The sequence below is a fragment of the Ascaphus truei genome, chromosome 1 (assembly GCF_040206685.1).
Source record: "Ascaphus truei isolate aAscTru1 chromosome 1, aAscTru1.hap1, whole genome shotgun sequence".
NCBI classification, from domain to species: Eukaryota; Metazoa; Chordata; class Amphibia; order Anura; family Ascaphidae; genus Ascaphus; species Ascaphus truei.
Window position 1 is genome coordinate 37,044,239 of NC_134483.1, and position 16,813 is coordinate 37,061,051.

At 40.9% G+C, this 16,813-nt stretch overlaps 1 protein-coding gene across 1 annotated transcript in view; it reads left to right on the forward strand.

The window, feature by feature from the left end:
• The first annotated feature begins 8,275 nt into the window (after positions 1–8,275).
• Positions 8,276–16,813, forward strand: part of DCC (DCC netrin 1 receptor) — an 837,937-nt gene continuing 829,399 nt past the window's right edge. The window contains exon 1 of the mRNA XM_075586416.1: positions 8,276–8,948. Coding sequence (XP_075442531.1) covers positions 8,858–8,948 — 91 coding nt within the window. The 5' untranslated portion in view covers positions 8,276–8,857. The remainder of the gene's footprint in view (positions 8,949–16,813) is intronic.

Consider the following 16,813-nt stretch of genomic DNA (forward strand, 5'->3'; position numbering starts at 1 on the left):
ATTCAAGGAGATCACTTCTTGGTATTCTGGTGGCTTTGTGAATTTGCTGGTCTACAATTCTGTGGTTATATCCACTGTTTATAAAATCTGATCTCAAGGCTTTAAACCGCTGGTCTCTGTCTGCTGTGTCGGAGCATATCCGGTTGTAGCGTATGGCTTGACTGTAGATGGTTGCATGTTTGGTGTGTGTCGGGTGGAAGCTGTTGTCCCTCAAATACCTGGCTCTGTCTGTAGGTTTGCGGTATACAGAAGTCCGTAGTTGGTTGTTCTTTATAGTAATGGTGGTCTCTAGGAAATGTACTTCATCCGGGGAATGGGTGAGTTTGAGGTTGATGGTCGGGTGGAACGTATGGAAGTTGTCATAGAACTGTAGGAGGTCCTGTTCGCCAGAGTTCCAAATCAGGAGGATGTCATCGATGTAGCGAAGGTATGTAAGGGGTTTCAAGTGACAGGTGGAAAAAAAGTCACTTTCCAGTTTTGCGCAGAACAGATTGGCATACTGTGGCCCCATCCAAGTACCCATAGCGGTCCCGGTTTTTTGGAGGTATGTGTCATTTACAAATATGAAGTAGTTATGGGTCAGAATAAATTTTATGCATTTAGTCACTCTCTGTGAGTGGCTCCTGCAGTCCAGAAAGTATCTGCAGGCTGAAATCCCATCCTTGTGGGGGATGTTTGTATAAAGTGACTCTACATCCATGGTTGCTAGTAGTGTTCCTGTTGGGAGGGGGCCAATGGTATTCAGTTTGTTTAGCAGGTCGGTGGTATCCTGGATATAGCTTGGTGTGTTCCTGACAAGGGGTTTTAGAATGCCCTCCACCCAGCCAGAAATATTCTCGGTAAGTGTGCCAGATCCAGAGATAATAGGGCGACCAGGGTTACCCTCTTTGTGAATTTTAGGGAGCATGTAGAATGTGCCAGGTTTTGGGTTAGCTTGTATCAGGTCCAGAATTTGTTCTCTTGTGCGGATCGGGAGTGTTTTAATGACCCTGTTGAGTTCTCTCATGTATTTTTTAGTTGGATCCTCCTGCAGTTGCGTGTAATACTTTGAATCAGAGAGTTGCCTGTGTGCTTCCCGCAGGTAGTCTGTGGTGTTCATTATGACCACTGCTCCTCCCTTGTCCGCAGGTTTGATTGTTATGTTGTGGTTGGCCTTTAGCGATTCTATGGCTCTCCTCTCCATCAGTGTCAGATTATATGTTTGTTTCCTTACTTTGTCCAGGATGGTGGTTTTGGCGCTGTGTCTGAAGCTTTCAATGTACCGGTCCATTGTGGGGTTGCGCCCAGTTTGTGGGATCCAGTTGGATTTTTGCTTCTCCCTGCTCATGTGCATCGGCTCTCCTTCTGCAGTGTTGGCATAATCTTGGTTGTGTCTGTTGTGGAAGAACTCCGTAAGACGCATCCTTCTGAAGAATTCTTCCAGGTCACTGCACAGCTCAATCTTGTCCATAGGCTTGGTAGGGCAGAATGTGAGACCCTTTGATAATACTGAGGACTCTGCTTGATTAGGTGTGTAGTTTGAAAGGGTAACAGTGCAGTCCTGCTCTTGGTGACTGTCAATGTTTGTGTTATTAGTTGTTGTGCTGGCTACTGCAGAGTATCTCATTCTTAGCCTCAGTCTGTGCAGTTTCTTTTCCTTATTGCTAATTAGACCCTTCAGGAGTTTTTCATGGAATGTTTGGAGTCCTCTCCATGTGTCTGTGTGTATTTCTCCTGTCTCCAGGATGCAGTCTATCATCTATTTTGTCTTTCTCCCGTTGCTGTAACAGATGCTGATAAGATGGTACCTTAATCTTTATGAGTTCTTGGTGCCCAGTTGTTGGGAGAATTTTGTGTTGTATGTGTTGGCAAGTGGGTTTTTGAGGATGAGTCCTTTTGGGATCAGATGCTCCTTTTTGCCTTTGCCGAGGAAGATGATATCGCTGTCTAGTTGTGCCTGTTTTTTCAGTAAATCCTTTCGCTTCATTTGAGTGCGGTACAATGTGCTATCTTCCATATTTTCATGTAGAGGTATCAGTACTGTGTTAGCCGAGCTTCAATAATCAAAAAATAAATAGATGATATCGTTCTGTGGCTAACAAAATGCTTTTATTTGTGCGAGCTTTCGAGATACACTGATCTCTTCTTCCGGCGATGTTACAATGAATGAAGCAAGCAAAGGGTATACATATATATATATATATATAAATAAGAAACAACACAATTAAAGCCTGCGACTAACTAGATAAATAATACAAAATTGCTCAAATCAAAAGTAGGTACACTGATAAAAATAAAAAAGAGAAATGTGTGGGGAGATGGTGCTCAAATATAAGTGTAGATCATGCAGTATATAAAAGTTGATATGAAGATGGTTAACTGGAACCCATCATGGTATATAACAGTCCATAAGAATATACATTCCAGGGGTAACCAAACCTAGCAGTATCTACTTGATTACTGCATCCAATGGTCTGGATATATAAACCCCATAATGATCCAAAATGAGGTCAAAGGTAAACAATAAGGGCCCATAGGGAAATCCTGAGTGAATCCTGTATTCTTAGGTTCCAGGGCGTGCTATCCTGTGAGGTATATCAGCAAGTAGAGGTAGTCGAGCAAAGGAGCACCGCACAGAGTCCATCCATACGAAGAAAATAAATTCAGGGCAACTCCATATAAAAAGTATAAGGTGGTTTAATCAAAGTACAGTGATGAAGAGAGGACTAACGCACCAACGCGTTTCATCCGATAGGGACTTTATCAAGGTGTCACCTTGGAATGGTCTAGGTTGCAGATTGGGGTGTCCAGCAGGGGTTCACACTGAAGTTTGGGTGTCCAAGGGGAGTGCAAACAAACACAACCCCAGACTTCATGGTGTGGGGATACCTTGGGGACTACTGTTTTATCTTATTTTGTGTAATTCATGTTTTTCTAATAAATCAATTTATATATCACCTTTGCTTGAGTGCTCTTATAGGGACCCTTTTTCTTTTCCTTTGCTGGTATATATATATATATATAGGCTTTAAGCTTCAGTGGTTTATTTTCCACATCAATAACACATCGGCACACTGTCCCTTTAAGGCAAACCAACTCATAAAACAAAAAAGTACTAACTTCACAACATGTCCCTAGCTATCCACCTGGGTAGCTAAGTTTCTTTCAGTTTAAAAAAATCACATACATGTCTGGAATTAAATATAAAGTCCTTATCTGTGGTTGGGGAACTCTGTCCCAAGAGAGTCCAGGAAATTCCTTCTGGATACTGTAACACAGCTTTGCTCCCTCAGCAGGGTTGGAACACTGGTTCCTTGAAGACAGGGCTGAATCCAGCAGGTTTTTTTTCCTCTCTCTTGTGATTCTCTTCCTTGGTGTGGTTCCCAGCGGTCTTAGCAGGACCTGCATACAACAGGCCTGTGGAACCATTTCAACAAGTGTCCTTCCAGGTTGGGGAACGTCTCTCTCAGCTGGAAGCTGACTGCTTGCCTTATAAACCCCTCTTTAGGCAGGAGTTCAGTCTGCTTAATTATCTGCACCTCCATCTAGCTCCTTCAGAGGAGTTTAACTTTCTGCATGCTGGATAAAACACACACAGCACCTCTCTCTGCCATACACAGACAGTGACTGTCACATATCCTCCTCCCCAGTGTAACATTGTCCTGTGGAGCGGTCTGTGCAACATTACCATGCACCAGCATCATTGTCGGAGATGTTCGACTTTAATCTCTTTTTTTTCCCCTTGACTTCCAATTGAAGAAGTTTTCAAACTTCCCTCCAGTCTTTTCTGTGTCCATTTTGTGGCTGGATCCATGAACCTAGTTCTCCTTGATAATTTCCCAAGAACCTCTTTACTCCCACCAGCTACTTTGCTTTTTTCCTTTGGGGCAATTACCAAGCCTTCAGGCCTGAAGAACGGTATTTTTATAAAAACTCAGCCACGATTTGTAATCGTGATTAAAGAGAAGACCGGGACCAAAGTTTTTGTACCTTATGCCTTCATCCAGTATCTCTTCAAGTATTTGCTCTAGTTGCTCATGAGGACTTATTGCTCCAGTTTATCTTTCCATGTCTTCACCCCGCCCCCTTTCACTCGCTTGACAAAGGGTACCTCCACGTGTCTCCTCGTCCGTGTCACTTGCACGACAATCTGTGCCTGACTCAGCATCATTTAGCACCAGTACTTCCACCTTGGCGGAGTTCTCATCAACTCTAACTGTAAGACCCTTCCTTTCCTGGCTTCTCCAGCTGAAGCATTCGATCATCGCCCTCTGCCATGGCACCTCCCTTTTACAGTCGGCAGACTTGTAGACTTGAGTCTCTCTTTCTTGGCTCATTCATTTACTCAGACAGATGCACCGCTGGATAGCCAGTGACACTCTTCGCAGCGTGCGTTAGCAGACACAGTTCTGTCTCATTCTCATCAGAGACTGCATCTTTATAGCGGCTGCTTTCATGGCAAGGAATCTACTCCAGACCACGTGGGCATGGTAGTACGACTAAATTTTTATTGCCCAACTGGTTGGGGAACTCTGTCCCAAGAAAGTCCAGGCAATCCTTTCGGGATACTGGTACACAGATTTGCTCCCTCATCAGGGTTGGAATGCTGGTGTGACGGTGCTTGTCTCTGATCAGGAAGCGGACCCGCAGGGCTGAGGTAGTGATGCAAATTAACTGACCAGAGCCTCAGGACAGAGTCCTGTAAGAGTATCAGTAGTCGGTAAGCAGGCAGGAGGTCAGGACTGGCGGCAGTGGTGCAAAGTCCAGGCAACAGGCAAAGGGTCAGGGCAGGTGGCAGGCAGCAGGCAGCGAGGTCACGGTCACAGTTCGGGGTTAGCAACAGGGATTCCAAATGAACAGGCTAGCCTCCGGAACAGGAAAGCCACAGGGATGGCTCACAAACAAGGAATGCTAAGCAACAGGTTTTGCACAGCAACAGGCTAGCCTCAGGAACAGGGAAGACTCACAAACAAGGAAGGCTCAGTTACTAGAACCCAAGGTGGGCAGGAACACAGGGAAACATATACAATGCTCAGGCAGGGTCTGGAGGTTACTGGCTTCTCTTTAAGCCCTTGAACAGGTGCAGCCAATATAGCAGGCAGCCAGCAATTAAAATGTTCACAGCAGCCAGGTAAGGGCGGGTTCCAGCCAAAGCCTGGAATGGAACCCTTACAGCCACTTACTTGAATACAGGGCGGCATCCAGCAGGCTCATTTACTCTCTCATGGCGATTCTCTTCCTGGGTGGGGTCCCAGCAGGCCCGGCAACAGCAGGCCTGGGGAATCGTTCCAACCAGTGTCCTTTCTGGTTGGGGAAAGTCTCCCTCAGCTGGTAGCTGACTGCCTGCCTTATAAAACCCTCTTTAGTTGGGAGTTTAGTCTGCTTAATTAGCTGCATCTCCAGCTAGCTCCTACAGAGGAATTTAACCTCCTGTATGCACACTGCACCTCTCTCTGGCTTAAACAGACAGTGACTGTCATACTAGGTTGTATGTTTCTGCTCATTTGAATGTATTATTTCCCTAGTTTGCACACCTTGAAGTTCATTGGGTACGTTATATCATTGCTATTATATTTTTCCAATGGGTAACATTCAATGAAAACAGTATATTGTGAGGGTTTGAGGAGTATTATAACATTGGTCACTCTCTGCAAGCAGCTATCACCTGGAAGTTTGTACTCTGTAGAGAAGTGCACACTAGCTGTCCTCAGCTCATACTCTTAGATGATGGTTGCAGCTGAACTTTATTTATCCAAGTCAATTAAGATGTAGAGAAAGAAGCACTCACAATTCTAGTCAAAAGTTGCTGCCCCGGTGCAGGTCCTTCGAAGTGTATTTGGAAAAGTATGTATAAGTATAAAGAAAAGTGGCACTCCTGTGGTCTTGTGCTAAATGTGAGTATATACTAGCTTTTGTACCCGGCTACCCCCGGGGAGCTGCCGGCACATCCCCCGCACTGCTGCCACATCTCCCATTGCTTCTGGCACATCTCCCCGCACCCCCCCCCCACTGCTGGCACATCTCCCTGCACTGCTGCTGCATCCCCCCCGCTGAAGGCACATCTCCCCCCTCCCCCCACCCCCGCTGCTGGCACATCTTCCCCCGCTGTTGCCGCATCTCCCTTCGCTGCCAGCACATCTCCCCGCACCCCCCCCGCTGCTGGCACATCTCCCCGCGCTGCTTCCGCATCACCCCTCGCTGCCGGCACATCTCACCCCCCGCTGGTCTCCCCCCGCTAGCTGGCACACATCCCCCCCCCCACTGACACATCTTCCCTGCACATCTCACATCACACACACACACACAGAGACACACACAGCCCCGATCCAGCAGGACACGCACCCTCCCTTAGTAGCCACGCCCCCCGCTCCTGCTCTAACATTTTTGCAGGACAACCGATGGAAACTTAGTCATATTGGAAGCTCAAAATAGTTGCGTTGACCTACAAATCCGCAGCACAATGTCCAGTAAAAATTTTGTTGTGCTACGTCATGCCGTTTGTGAGATTGCGATGCTTCGGACATACAAACAAACAAACGGAATAATAAACTTAGAAATATAGTATAGATAAGGCTTAGGTGTGTTTCTGTACAAACAAAGGTTCAGCTGTTACAGGTTTGCTAAGCAATGACAGCAAGGAGGGGAGGAGAGACAGCAAGGAGGGGAGACGAGACGAGACAGAGAGACAGCAAGGAGAGGAGGAGACAGATGGATAATGAGTAATAGGGGAACGTAAAGCAGTGTGCACATGGGACAGAAAGGAGTGCAAATAGAGGGAAGGAGAGAGCAAAGCGGGTAGGAGTAGGAAACAGAGAGATGACAAGGAGAGGGGGAGACAGATGTGATAGGTAGGAGAGGAGGGAGTGTAGTGTTGACAGAGAAGAGCAGACACAGCAAGTTAGGGAGTGCAAAGAGAGGGGAGGAAAGAGTACAAAGTGGAGCAGGGTATGATGGAAAAGAGAGTAAGGGGGGGAAAGGGAACAAGAGACCGCAAGGCATTACAGGGAGGGGTGAAAACAAAGAATAATGTTTAATTAATAACCTTTAAGATCTGCTAGATTGTCATGTATTATGCAGGGTACAGCTAGTTTATTTTTTAAAAGATCAATGTGTTGGTCCTTGTTTGGACTATTATCCAGATCTGGATCTTTAAAAGGTCCAAACAGGAACCAAAACGTTGATATTGTCTAAAAAAATTCTCACATTTAGACCAGGATCACTGAGTTCCACTTTTACTTTGACATACCTGTAGCTTGTTATCACCTGTCTTGTGCATCACGTCAAGCTTTTTCAGTGACCAATCAGGTGATGTATCTAGGTTTGTGCCCAGTGTAACACAAATGCAGGTAGCATTAGCATTCTTACTGTGTCTGTAACATGTCTCCTTTTTTTAATTTGCAAACGTGTGGTGTTTTGAATTACATGTTACAGACTTCTGGGGCCATTCTTTTCCTTGTGGTATTATTTTGAAGTGAACAAAAGGGCCTTTGATGTTGCGGGCCCTTTACAGTGAAGATCGTGTTTTTTTTTAAATGCCTGTCTTTTTCTTCCTCATTGCTGAGAGGGTGAAAATGAAATTGTTACATAAAAAAAAAAAAAGTAATAAACAGAAATCTCCTCCAACTTTAAAATAATACCTGAAAAGTGCAAAAATACACACGCTGGTGTTTTCATATATGTTTTGCAGACAGTTTAATGGAAAAAAAACACTTCCATTCAAACAGCCAAGAGATTAATACAATCAGTTACTCAGATCACTGTGGGAAGGTTAAATTGCAATTTTTGTTTAGAAAGCAGCAACTATTGGTTGTAACAGTCTCAAAGTAATCAACAACTAATACTAATTCATTCACCCATTATGTTTCTTAGAAAATATTTTCAATTGCCTGGTAACATGAAGGCAACACCTGCTACATCATTATAATCCTGGACTTTTATGCAATTATTTATTTTGCTATTTCTTGCACTCGAAACCATTTAAACCATTTAGACAGGTGTGGAATATGGGAATATAGAACTAGAGATAAAAGAAAAATGTACATACTGCTTTAATCAAATGTAAAGCAAGCAGAGCCTTCATTTAGCTGCATGGTGTGAAGCTGGGTAAAATGTAGTCTGCATTAAAATTAAGCAGGTGTCGCTGGAGAATCAACATGACAAACTGTGAGATGTAATTTATTTTACCATGTCTAACTGCCAGTGAGATACCTACTGAGTGAGAAGTCACTTCCCACTCTTTGCCCACAGAGGGCATTGCTGCTCATTCTTTTGGACACAGTGAGTCAGTGACACTGAACAAAGAAGCTGGAAGCAGCAACTCAGTCAGCTCTGTCCTCTTGTCTTCACTGCAATCCCCATTACATCCCGTCCCTTCACTTCCCATCTCCACATTTTCCTTTCCAGCCTCTACACTTCTCTGGATCAATGGATGCACACATCTGAATCTCAGCTCACATACACTGCTGGTGGACTGCTCTAGTAACAAGTGAGCTCTTTAAATCTGCTCTCTTTTCTGCTCTACCAAAGAAAAGAGATAGCATTAGATTATCCCCTCCCCCCTTTATATATATATATATATTTGGTCTCCTCTTTCTAAAATGTCGAAATGGAACTAAATTCAACGATTTCATGCACAGGGATTTAATTCTGGAGGATTGTTTTTGGATGGTTTACACTGGGACCTGCAGCCTCCCCCTACAGCTTATCCTGAGTTAGTTTCTTGGTTCTGGTGGCTGATGTTGCTCTGGACTGAAATTAAGTTTATGTGCTGAAGCCAGGAAAAAAGGGGACAGGAAAATAAAAAGGAAGAAGGGCTGTGTGTGAGTGCATGTGTGTGCTTGGGCTCAGGACACAAATATCTGGAGGTGTTAGCTGAAATATGGAGAATTGTCTTGGATTTTATTCTGTACCAAAGCTGATTTTTCTTCTATTCGGTTTCACTCTGCTCTGCTCAGACCTTCCAGTATCTGGTAAGTACAGTATCAGCATTTCCATTTCACCTCAAAGATGGATAAATGTAACAGTGTATTTTGATTCTCATTTCACAAAGGAGCAATTTGATTGCATTTGCAGCACTTTTTTTCCCTGCTGTTTGATAAAGAGATGACAGATTGGTTTTAGCTCTCTCTGATACTTCAGATGGATTTCGAATAAGGAAATGCTGCAGTGTTTTAAAGAAAAACATATTATTAACAAGCTCAACGAAAATTGCAACCCCTGCACCTGCTAGTTTTTATAATGAATTATTTACTCTGTTTCTCCAGAGATTTTGAATGCGACCTAATGTATTAAAGATATGAGCGAATAATTTGAAAAATATGGTTTTGTAAACCATTCCACACCATGACTGATTTATGTTTCAGAGGGTCTGCCTTTTCACATATGACAGACAAAGTGTGATCTAATGATGATTTGTATTAAATGTTAGTATAGTTGTATGTTAAAGGAAAGACATAGATTAGAATAATATATTCCTCATTTGAAGAAGATGATGGGCAAATTCTCAAATGTGATTGCTTGTTAAGTGCTTAAAAGTAGTGCGTGAAAATTGGTAGCATTAAACTAATTAAACAGTTGCAGAAAACTGTTACCTTCAGGAAGGTGAAATTGCTGTGATTCTTTTATGTACTGTATCTGCTCATGGAGATATGCATCTGATGTACCCTAATTAGTGACGTTTTGAAAGTCATTTTCCCAAAACGTGCATTGAATAATATACATTTGGACATTTATGCAGTTTTACTGTTTTTCTCCATCAGGAGATCATGCACCTACAATGTTGAATGTTATGTTTGGTAGTGACTTAAGACCCTTAATTTCCCCTATTCTCCTTACGTGTTACAGCCAGCACTGACACAAGAATGTGTATCAACAGTGCTCTCTCTCCAGGAACAAGATAGTAGTAACAAATATTTATTTATAGAGCTAATATTCATGTTTTAATATTCAAAAACGGTCTTCTATTTTTAGTTTAACAGGTGTAGATAGCAATGCAAAAGTGGAAGAATACATTAATGTATCTTCTATATATTAGCTTGTTGTGCTGTAGTATTTATGTCCCCAAAAAGGAAAGCACAGTATGCACTTGTACTGTATGCAAAGATAAAGTTGGGTGTTTCACGGAAGATTACAATCCAACAGATCAATCTACCCCTTCGGTGCTGAAGTGGACAGCAACTAACCTGCAAGCTGGTTTCCTTATAGCTTTATGTGAGGCTCTCAAATATCCAAATTGCATAACACATTCAAGTCACACGAGAGGGTATTAATCAACATAAACCGTTGTACATCCGGTCATGGTTAGAAATTCAGTATATTAATGCAGTAATATGGATGCAGCCGTTGATTTACTGGTTGGCAAAAACGAATTTATTAAAGCATTTTGTGCCTTTAAGGCAGTATTGCTCGCTTGGCCTCTACCCATTAATCTCCGAGCTCCATTCCTCCTTCTAGTAAGCTATTTTCTTTCTTCAGAACACTGCCAGAGCAGGAGAGAATTAATAGTAGTGAATGGGAATTCACTGTATAGAAACACCAGTAGGAGGTACCCATAAGAAGACTTGGGTACAATAGGCGTTCTTTTAGCAAAGTTTCTATCCTTGAGAAGGGCAACTCAATGAACAAAGATTTGCAACCAATTTGCATTGTATCTTTTGTTATTTGATACAATGCAGATATCTTTGATGTATAAATATTGACAGCTGACCAATTAATCTGGTCTTTCTTTCGGCTGGATGTCATCTGGTGGTTATTTAGTATTTTGGAAGACAAGTGTGTATTTATTTTCACTCTTCAGATCAATGTAATTTATTAAACAGTTTTTAAATATAAATATATACGACTGCTTTGTAAACTAATCTGCAATTTGTGAATGGCTAATGTGGCTGTATGTCTAGGATAATAATCTAAATAGGCTCCATATTTCTACTTTGTGAAATGTATTTTGATCTTAACATCTACAAATAAAATCTGCTAAAAACATATAAAATATTTTAATATCTTATCAAGTACTAAATGTTGAGTTGGTAGCCATTACTCACGCTGTATATGTGTATTCGGTGGATTACCTAAATACAACAAGTTTGGGTTTGTACAGAATTTTTTATGAGATCATAATAAATGTATTGGTGTATGTTGCTGGACAAATCAACAGTGACATGTCCCAGCATCTATTTCACACTTCTGATTGCTGCCCACTGTGCTGTGCAGCATGGGAACATGGGTATAGTATAGGTAAAGAATATTGGTTAATAAATGTAATATGAGGACATTTGTCTAACCAAGAACACAAACATTTTTGCACAGGTGGTTTATTATGATTTGATCCCTTTGTTTCTTTGAGTATCCTCTTTTGTTATAAACCCCCCTACAACATTTTCTTCTAACAACCGAATACAATCTGTATGGTCAGTGAAGCAAGACAGCAGTACATTTCCAATCCCACTCTTGTACTGTGTCCATGGGGGTTACGTATCAAGCTCCCTCCGCTGAAAAACTGGAGTAAAACAAATGGTACCAAATTTACCAAGACAAATAATCATATTGCGTCATGGAGGAACTTTACCTTTAATAAATCTGGTACGGTTTTTATTTGCTCGACTTTCGTCCTGGTTTTGCAGCATGGAGACACTGGTACATCATCCCCCATATATTTCCAAAGAATTAGTGATTATTTACTAAAGTCTCATGGTGGCAAAGGTGGGGCGAAACTTGTACACACATGAGATTTATCAAAGGAAATATGTGAACAGTTTATAATGAGATTCGTTTGCTTGGAGAAACATGCAAATTTTTTGCACTGTTTTCTGCCTCAGTAAGACCAGGCCAGGGGAGGGGAGGGGGCAGGCCAGAGAGGTGGAGCCTAGCCCCCCGGTCAGGAAGCCCCCACGCCGATGGCTAGGAGGCCGCTTTACAGCCAGGAGACCTTGGTCATTACAGACGTAGCAAGAGTTATTGCACTCACCAGCATCCGCTTATGGCTGACTAAACTGCATGGCGGCTTCTCCCGCTGGCCCGTTATGAATGTCTCTCTGCACTGTGCCAGTGGGAGTAATAACCACTGCTACATCTGTAAATAGACTCAATTGTATTACAAATGTGAAATATGGATACCTACGCCTTTTCTACCTAATGTAGATATGAGGAAAAGTTGGCTATTCCCAGGGATCAAGTTTGACTTCATGATTGCTACAGCAACATTATTGTGAATATTTGTTAATAATTTTATATTTATAACTCAAGGAAACTTAATCATACCTTGTTATTTACTGTCTTGGAGACAGCCCCCTTTTAATCAGGTATAATAATAGCAATAATAATAATAATAATAATAATAATAATACTAATAATAATAGTATAACTAGTACTTGTATTTTGTATACTTATCCTTAATTAGTATGCACCCCATGCAGTGCCTTGTGTTACCCTTACTTGCTTGGATTTTAATTTGCTTCCAGTCCCAACAGCCCACACAATCAAGTCAATTAATGATGCATTTTTCAGCAGAGCTTAATTTCTTTTATTTCTGTTATCAGACTAATAGTACTATATGCCCCATCCCCATCTTATAAATCAGCTATCTAAAATAATTAGCAAAACGGTATTACTAAATGAGGAAAATGCTTTGGTGTTGTAGAATTGCAGAAAAATGGTTACATTTCATTTTCTAGTCATTAAGTTAATATAAAGTTAATTCTTCCCCTGTAAAATTAACATACTGTCACTTTCATTTTTCACTTTTAATGTCTCAGAATCCAAAAAACTCAACTTAATTAATAATGAGAATACCAAAATCTTTTTTTCTATTAAACTTCAATAACTTATGCTTTGTTCACCTTCACTGCCACCTAAGATTTTTTTGTAATCAATAGTAAATAAAAATACCACTTGTGGGGCATTTGCATGCCCCAGACTGGTCTGCAACCCTGTCTTTCCCATTATCACTGTACCCCATAGTGCTTCCAGTGCAGCCAGGGATTCTGGGTAATGACATTCAAATGAGCATAGTGTTTCAATCTTTATGTCTTAGCAATTTTAACATAGAGTTCTATAAACTTATGCCCACCAGGGAGGGTTTTTGTCACTTTTTTAAACCACCATAACTTTTTAAATGTCTAGTTGTAACCAAATGTTTATGTCAAACTCCCCTATTGGCATACATATGCTAGATGGAGTGAACTGGTCAGAAGGCCACCGAATCAGGTTCCCACCCACCAGACTTGTAACTGATGAGTATTCTGATTTTAAAGTACAGTAGGGCCCCGCTTCTCTGCGTTCCGCTAATACGGTGGTTTTATAAATAAATGTTTCCTGACTTCACCCATGTATTTGTCATGCAGCACAGCCTCTTTACACACTCATGCTCGCGCCTCCTCCCCCTTTCCTCCTCGGTTTCCGCCCAATCCCTTCTCGGCTCGCCTTCGTTTGCTTCCGGAATGCTTCATTCTGGGACGGAGTAGGAGGGAGGAGTGATGGGATGTTGCAGGTGAACATAGCGCTCTGCACAAAAAAAGGCTATGTTTCACTTTTCGTGGATTTTCGCTTTTTGGCGGGGGTCAGGAACCTAATCCGCCATATGAGTGGGGCCCGACTGTACACTAAACTCTAAAGAACACTTAATCTTGGTTACACTTCTACCATGCACTGTTGCTTTAAGTAAATTAAAATGAATAGGTTACACATTACTTGCTGAGAATTTTTAAGTGTTACCTTCATAATTACTATAAAGTCTCTAACTTTAATGATGTTTCTGTATGGACAATGAACTCGTTTTTTATCATGTTAGTAAATGTACTGTGCTGTTAATCTTTCTCTGTTAAAATAACAATGAGAGACCCCTGCTGGGGCCATGAATTTTCCAATTATATGAATATAAAAGTGTTTAACTCAATCATGTGTAGTGATAGGAATATTGTTAGTCTTTAAATATCACATGGAATGTGCATCATTATGCAATCAGTAACTAGAGATACAGTGCTTCTATTTCATATTCCTTATTACTTATGGTCTTTTGCCAAAGTATGATGCTTGTTGTTACATGGGAGATATAACATACTTAAATTAATTGGGATAGACATTTGTTTACATGGAAACTGTGGATAAGAGGCATGGTACACCGTTGGAATAGTCATATGCCCATCTGCCTCTCGATAATATTTCACATATGTTGAAATATGGTACAAAGTGACCCCTTTCTTTCTTGTTTAAAATACATCATAAATCAAATATCCAGTTGCAAGACTTACCAACCGTTGGTTAGACAGCAAGTGAGATGAAGTTTAAAACATGAAGAAGCAGAAGACCAGATTTAACTACAACATATTTATTTTATCATTTGTATTTATTATTTAAAAGATTTTGGCCCGAAGCGAATAGATCTTTTTAAGACTGAGAAATCACCTTTATCCTTAGCTATGCAATAAGTATAATATATAATATTTTGTATACTAGAACTGACTTTACTACTCCATCATTTATACCATAATATATGTACATTTAATACCCATGAATAATCGGTACTGTGCATAAACTCTCAAAAACAGAAAGGCCAACGCAACATACAAAATGACACAACATATAGTACAATACTTCAGTGCTTACCTGCTCATGAGTAAGGGTCGTTTAGTTAAACCCTTCGTCCAAAAAGGTTATAAGCCTGCAGCCACTTCACGGCATGACCAATCTGCAGGTCCTACCACTAACTGGTACAATTCTCATGTACATTAACTCTGTGGTGCTGAAGGATACTGCAATGAATATCACAGCAATGTATTACAGACCACACCAACATCAACGAATTGTGCCGTAAATTGCTGGAAATGAACATTTGTCAATGTAAAGCAATGGTTAGTATAACTCCACATTTATAACCACTTGTTGCTGCTTCTTATTGGTGAATAGAAACAAATTATTGGGTAATCTCCCAAAACAATGGGGTTATTCATTAACCTGCGATCATGATGATTGGGGCACTATCACAGTTTAATGGATAACCCCACAAAGAATGCTGAAATGTTCTGCCATGCTTGATAACATGTAACCCCATCCAAAGGGGAAAAAAAGAAATCCCTCTTATGCGAAGAACATTGCGGTCATATCTAGTTATAACATAAAGGGCTTTTGGGGGCAGGCACCACACAATGTAAGGATTGGGAAGGTGTGCAAATTGGAACAAACGTACTGGGAGATTCACTTACTTACTAGTATGTGCATTGTAGGGTAATGCATCTGATCCAGCGTTATCTGCCATTCAAGTCAATGGCAGTCAACACTGGATCAGGTGTGTTGATCTGCAACAAACCTTGGGGAATCCTTCCCGTACGTTTTTTTTTTCTTTTAAAGAGAAATAGATTTGACCAACTGATCAAGTCCATTCCGAAACTCGTTATTCTTTTTATAGGAAAGCACCTTTAAGAAGAATTAAATGTATCCCTTCAAGCAGACTATTTACTGGTGGAAAGAGGGATTTGAGAGTTTTGTGTCCACAAGATGTGTTTGAAACAACATAGCATAGTTGTGGAAAACATAACGTATTTGCTAAAGCTTGTGTTCATACTTTGTGGTCTTCTATACATCGCGCTTTGCCTGATTTTCCACATGTAACAAGGTTAATTATATAATTGTTCCACTATCTTCTTTGGAGGCTGCCCAGAGAGCCTGAAAAGCAATGCGTAGACACCACCTTGGAGGTGGCTGTGTTATTCTCTGAGGTGTAATTATAGAGCAGCGTAGAAATAAAGGCTGCACATATTACCAGCATCTGCCTCTGCCAAATATTATCTGCAATATGTTTTATAATATGGAACAATGGCATTTCTTCCTGTAAATATTTTCTTACCCATCTGATCCTACTAAACCAGTCCCTTGAATATGTTTATTAATTTTACTTTCAATTACAGCAATGCAGATCTTGTAATGATTGCCATATTTATTATATGTTATCTTTTCAGATTTGTGCTGTGCTTTTCCTACTGCTACAGGTTCAATGCTGCTTGTTGATGTCCATCTCTGATCAGTAGTGAATAGAATAAGCAGCAAGGAATCTATAGCTCTTGTTTTCTTCCCTGCAGGGAAATGTTTGATTTAATCAATAAAAACAATATCTACTGCTCAGCACATACCTGAATAGCCACCAGTGTGATCCTCCTACTTAAAATTCCTATCCAGTCTTTAGTGCTAGGTTTTCAACTTATTTTCCTTAGGCTTGTGGTTTCAGTGCCGTTTGTAATGCTAGATAGTTTTATAGATATTTTTAACAGCTGCATCTAACATTGTATTGGGATTTTGTGAGGCCTGATAATAGAAGAAAAAAAAAAGCTACACGATTTTCCCAAACCATTGCATAGCTAGGGCTCACTGCACAGGGAAATATTCCCTGTCACCAATAATTTATGGTTTCACATAGCTATTTTAGCAGGGATGTGTTTACATGATGTCTGAGCATAATAATGTCACTGCATGTTACAGTCTAGAGCGGTTTTAGCTTTGATTAATAAAGAAAATGCAAAAGAAATCAGCAAGATCATCAGCTTTAGTTGGCTTTAAGTCAGCCTTCCAATACCAGACATGTTTCAAAAAAATGCATCAACATGAAGCATGCTAAGGCTTTCCGTTTTCCCTGCAGACCCTGCATTGGTGTATGGTATATGGAGAATAGACATGAATCGATTTATTTGAGGCTAATAATAGAGACATGTAGTATGTGCTACCAAATTACCATTGTTATATACTGCAGAAAGTATGAAAAAGCTCCTCTCTTCTGTGGGTGATCATTTGCCATATGTATCAAGTAAGTCCGTTAATGGCCAGGGGAATGTGCATCACGTTAGAAAAAGGT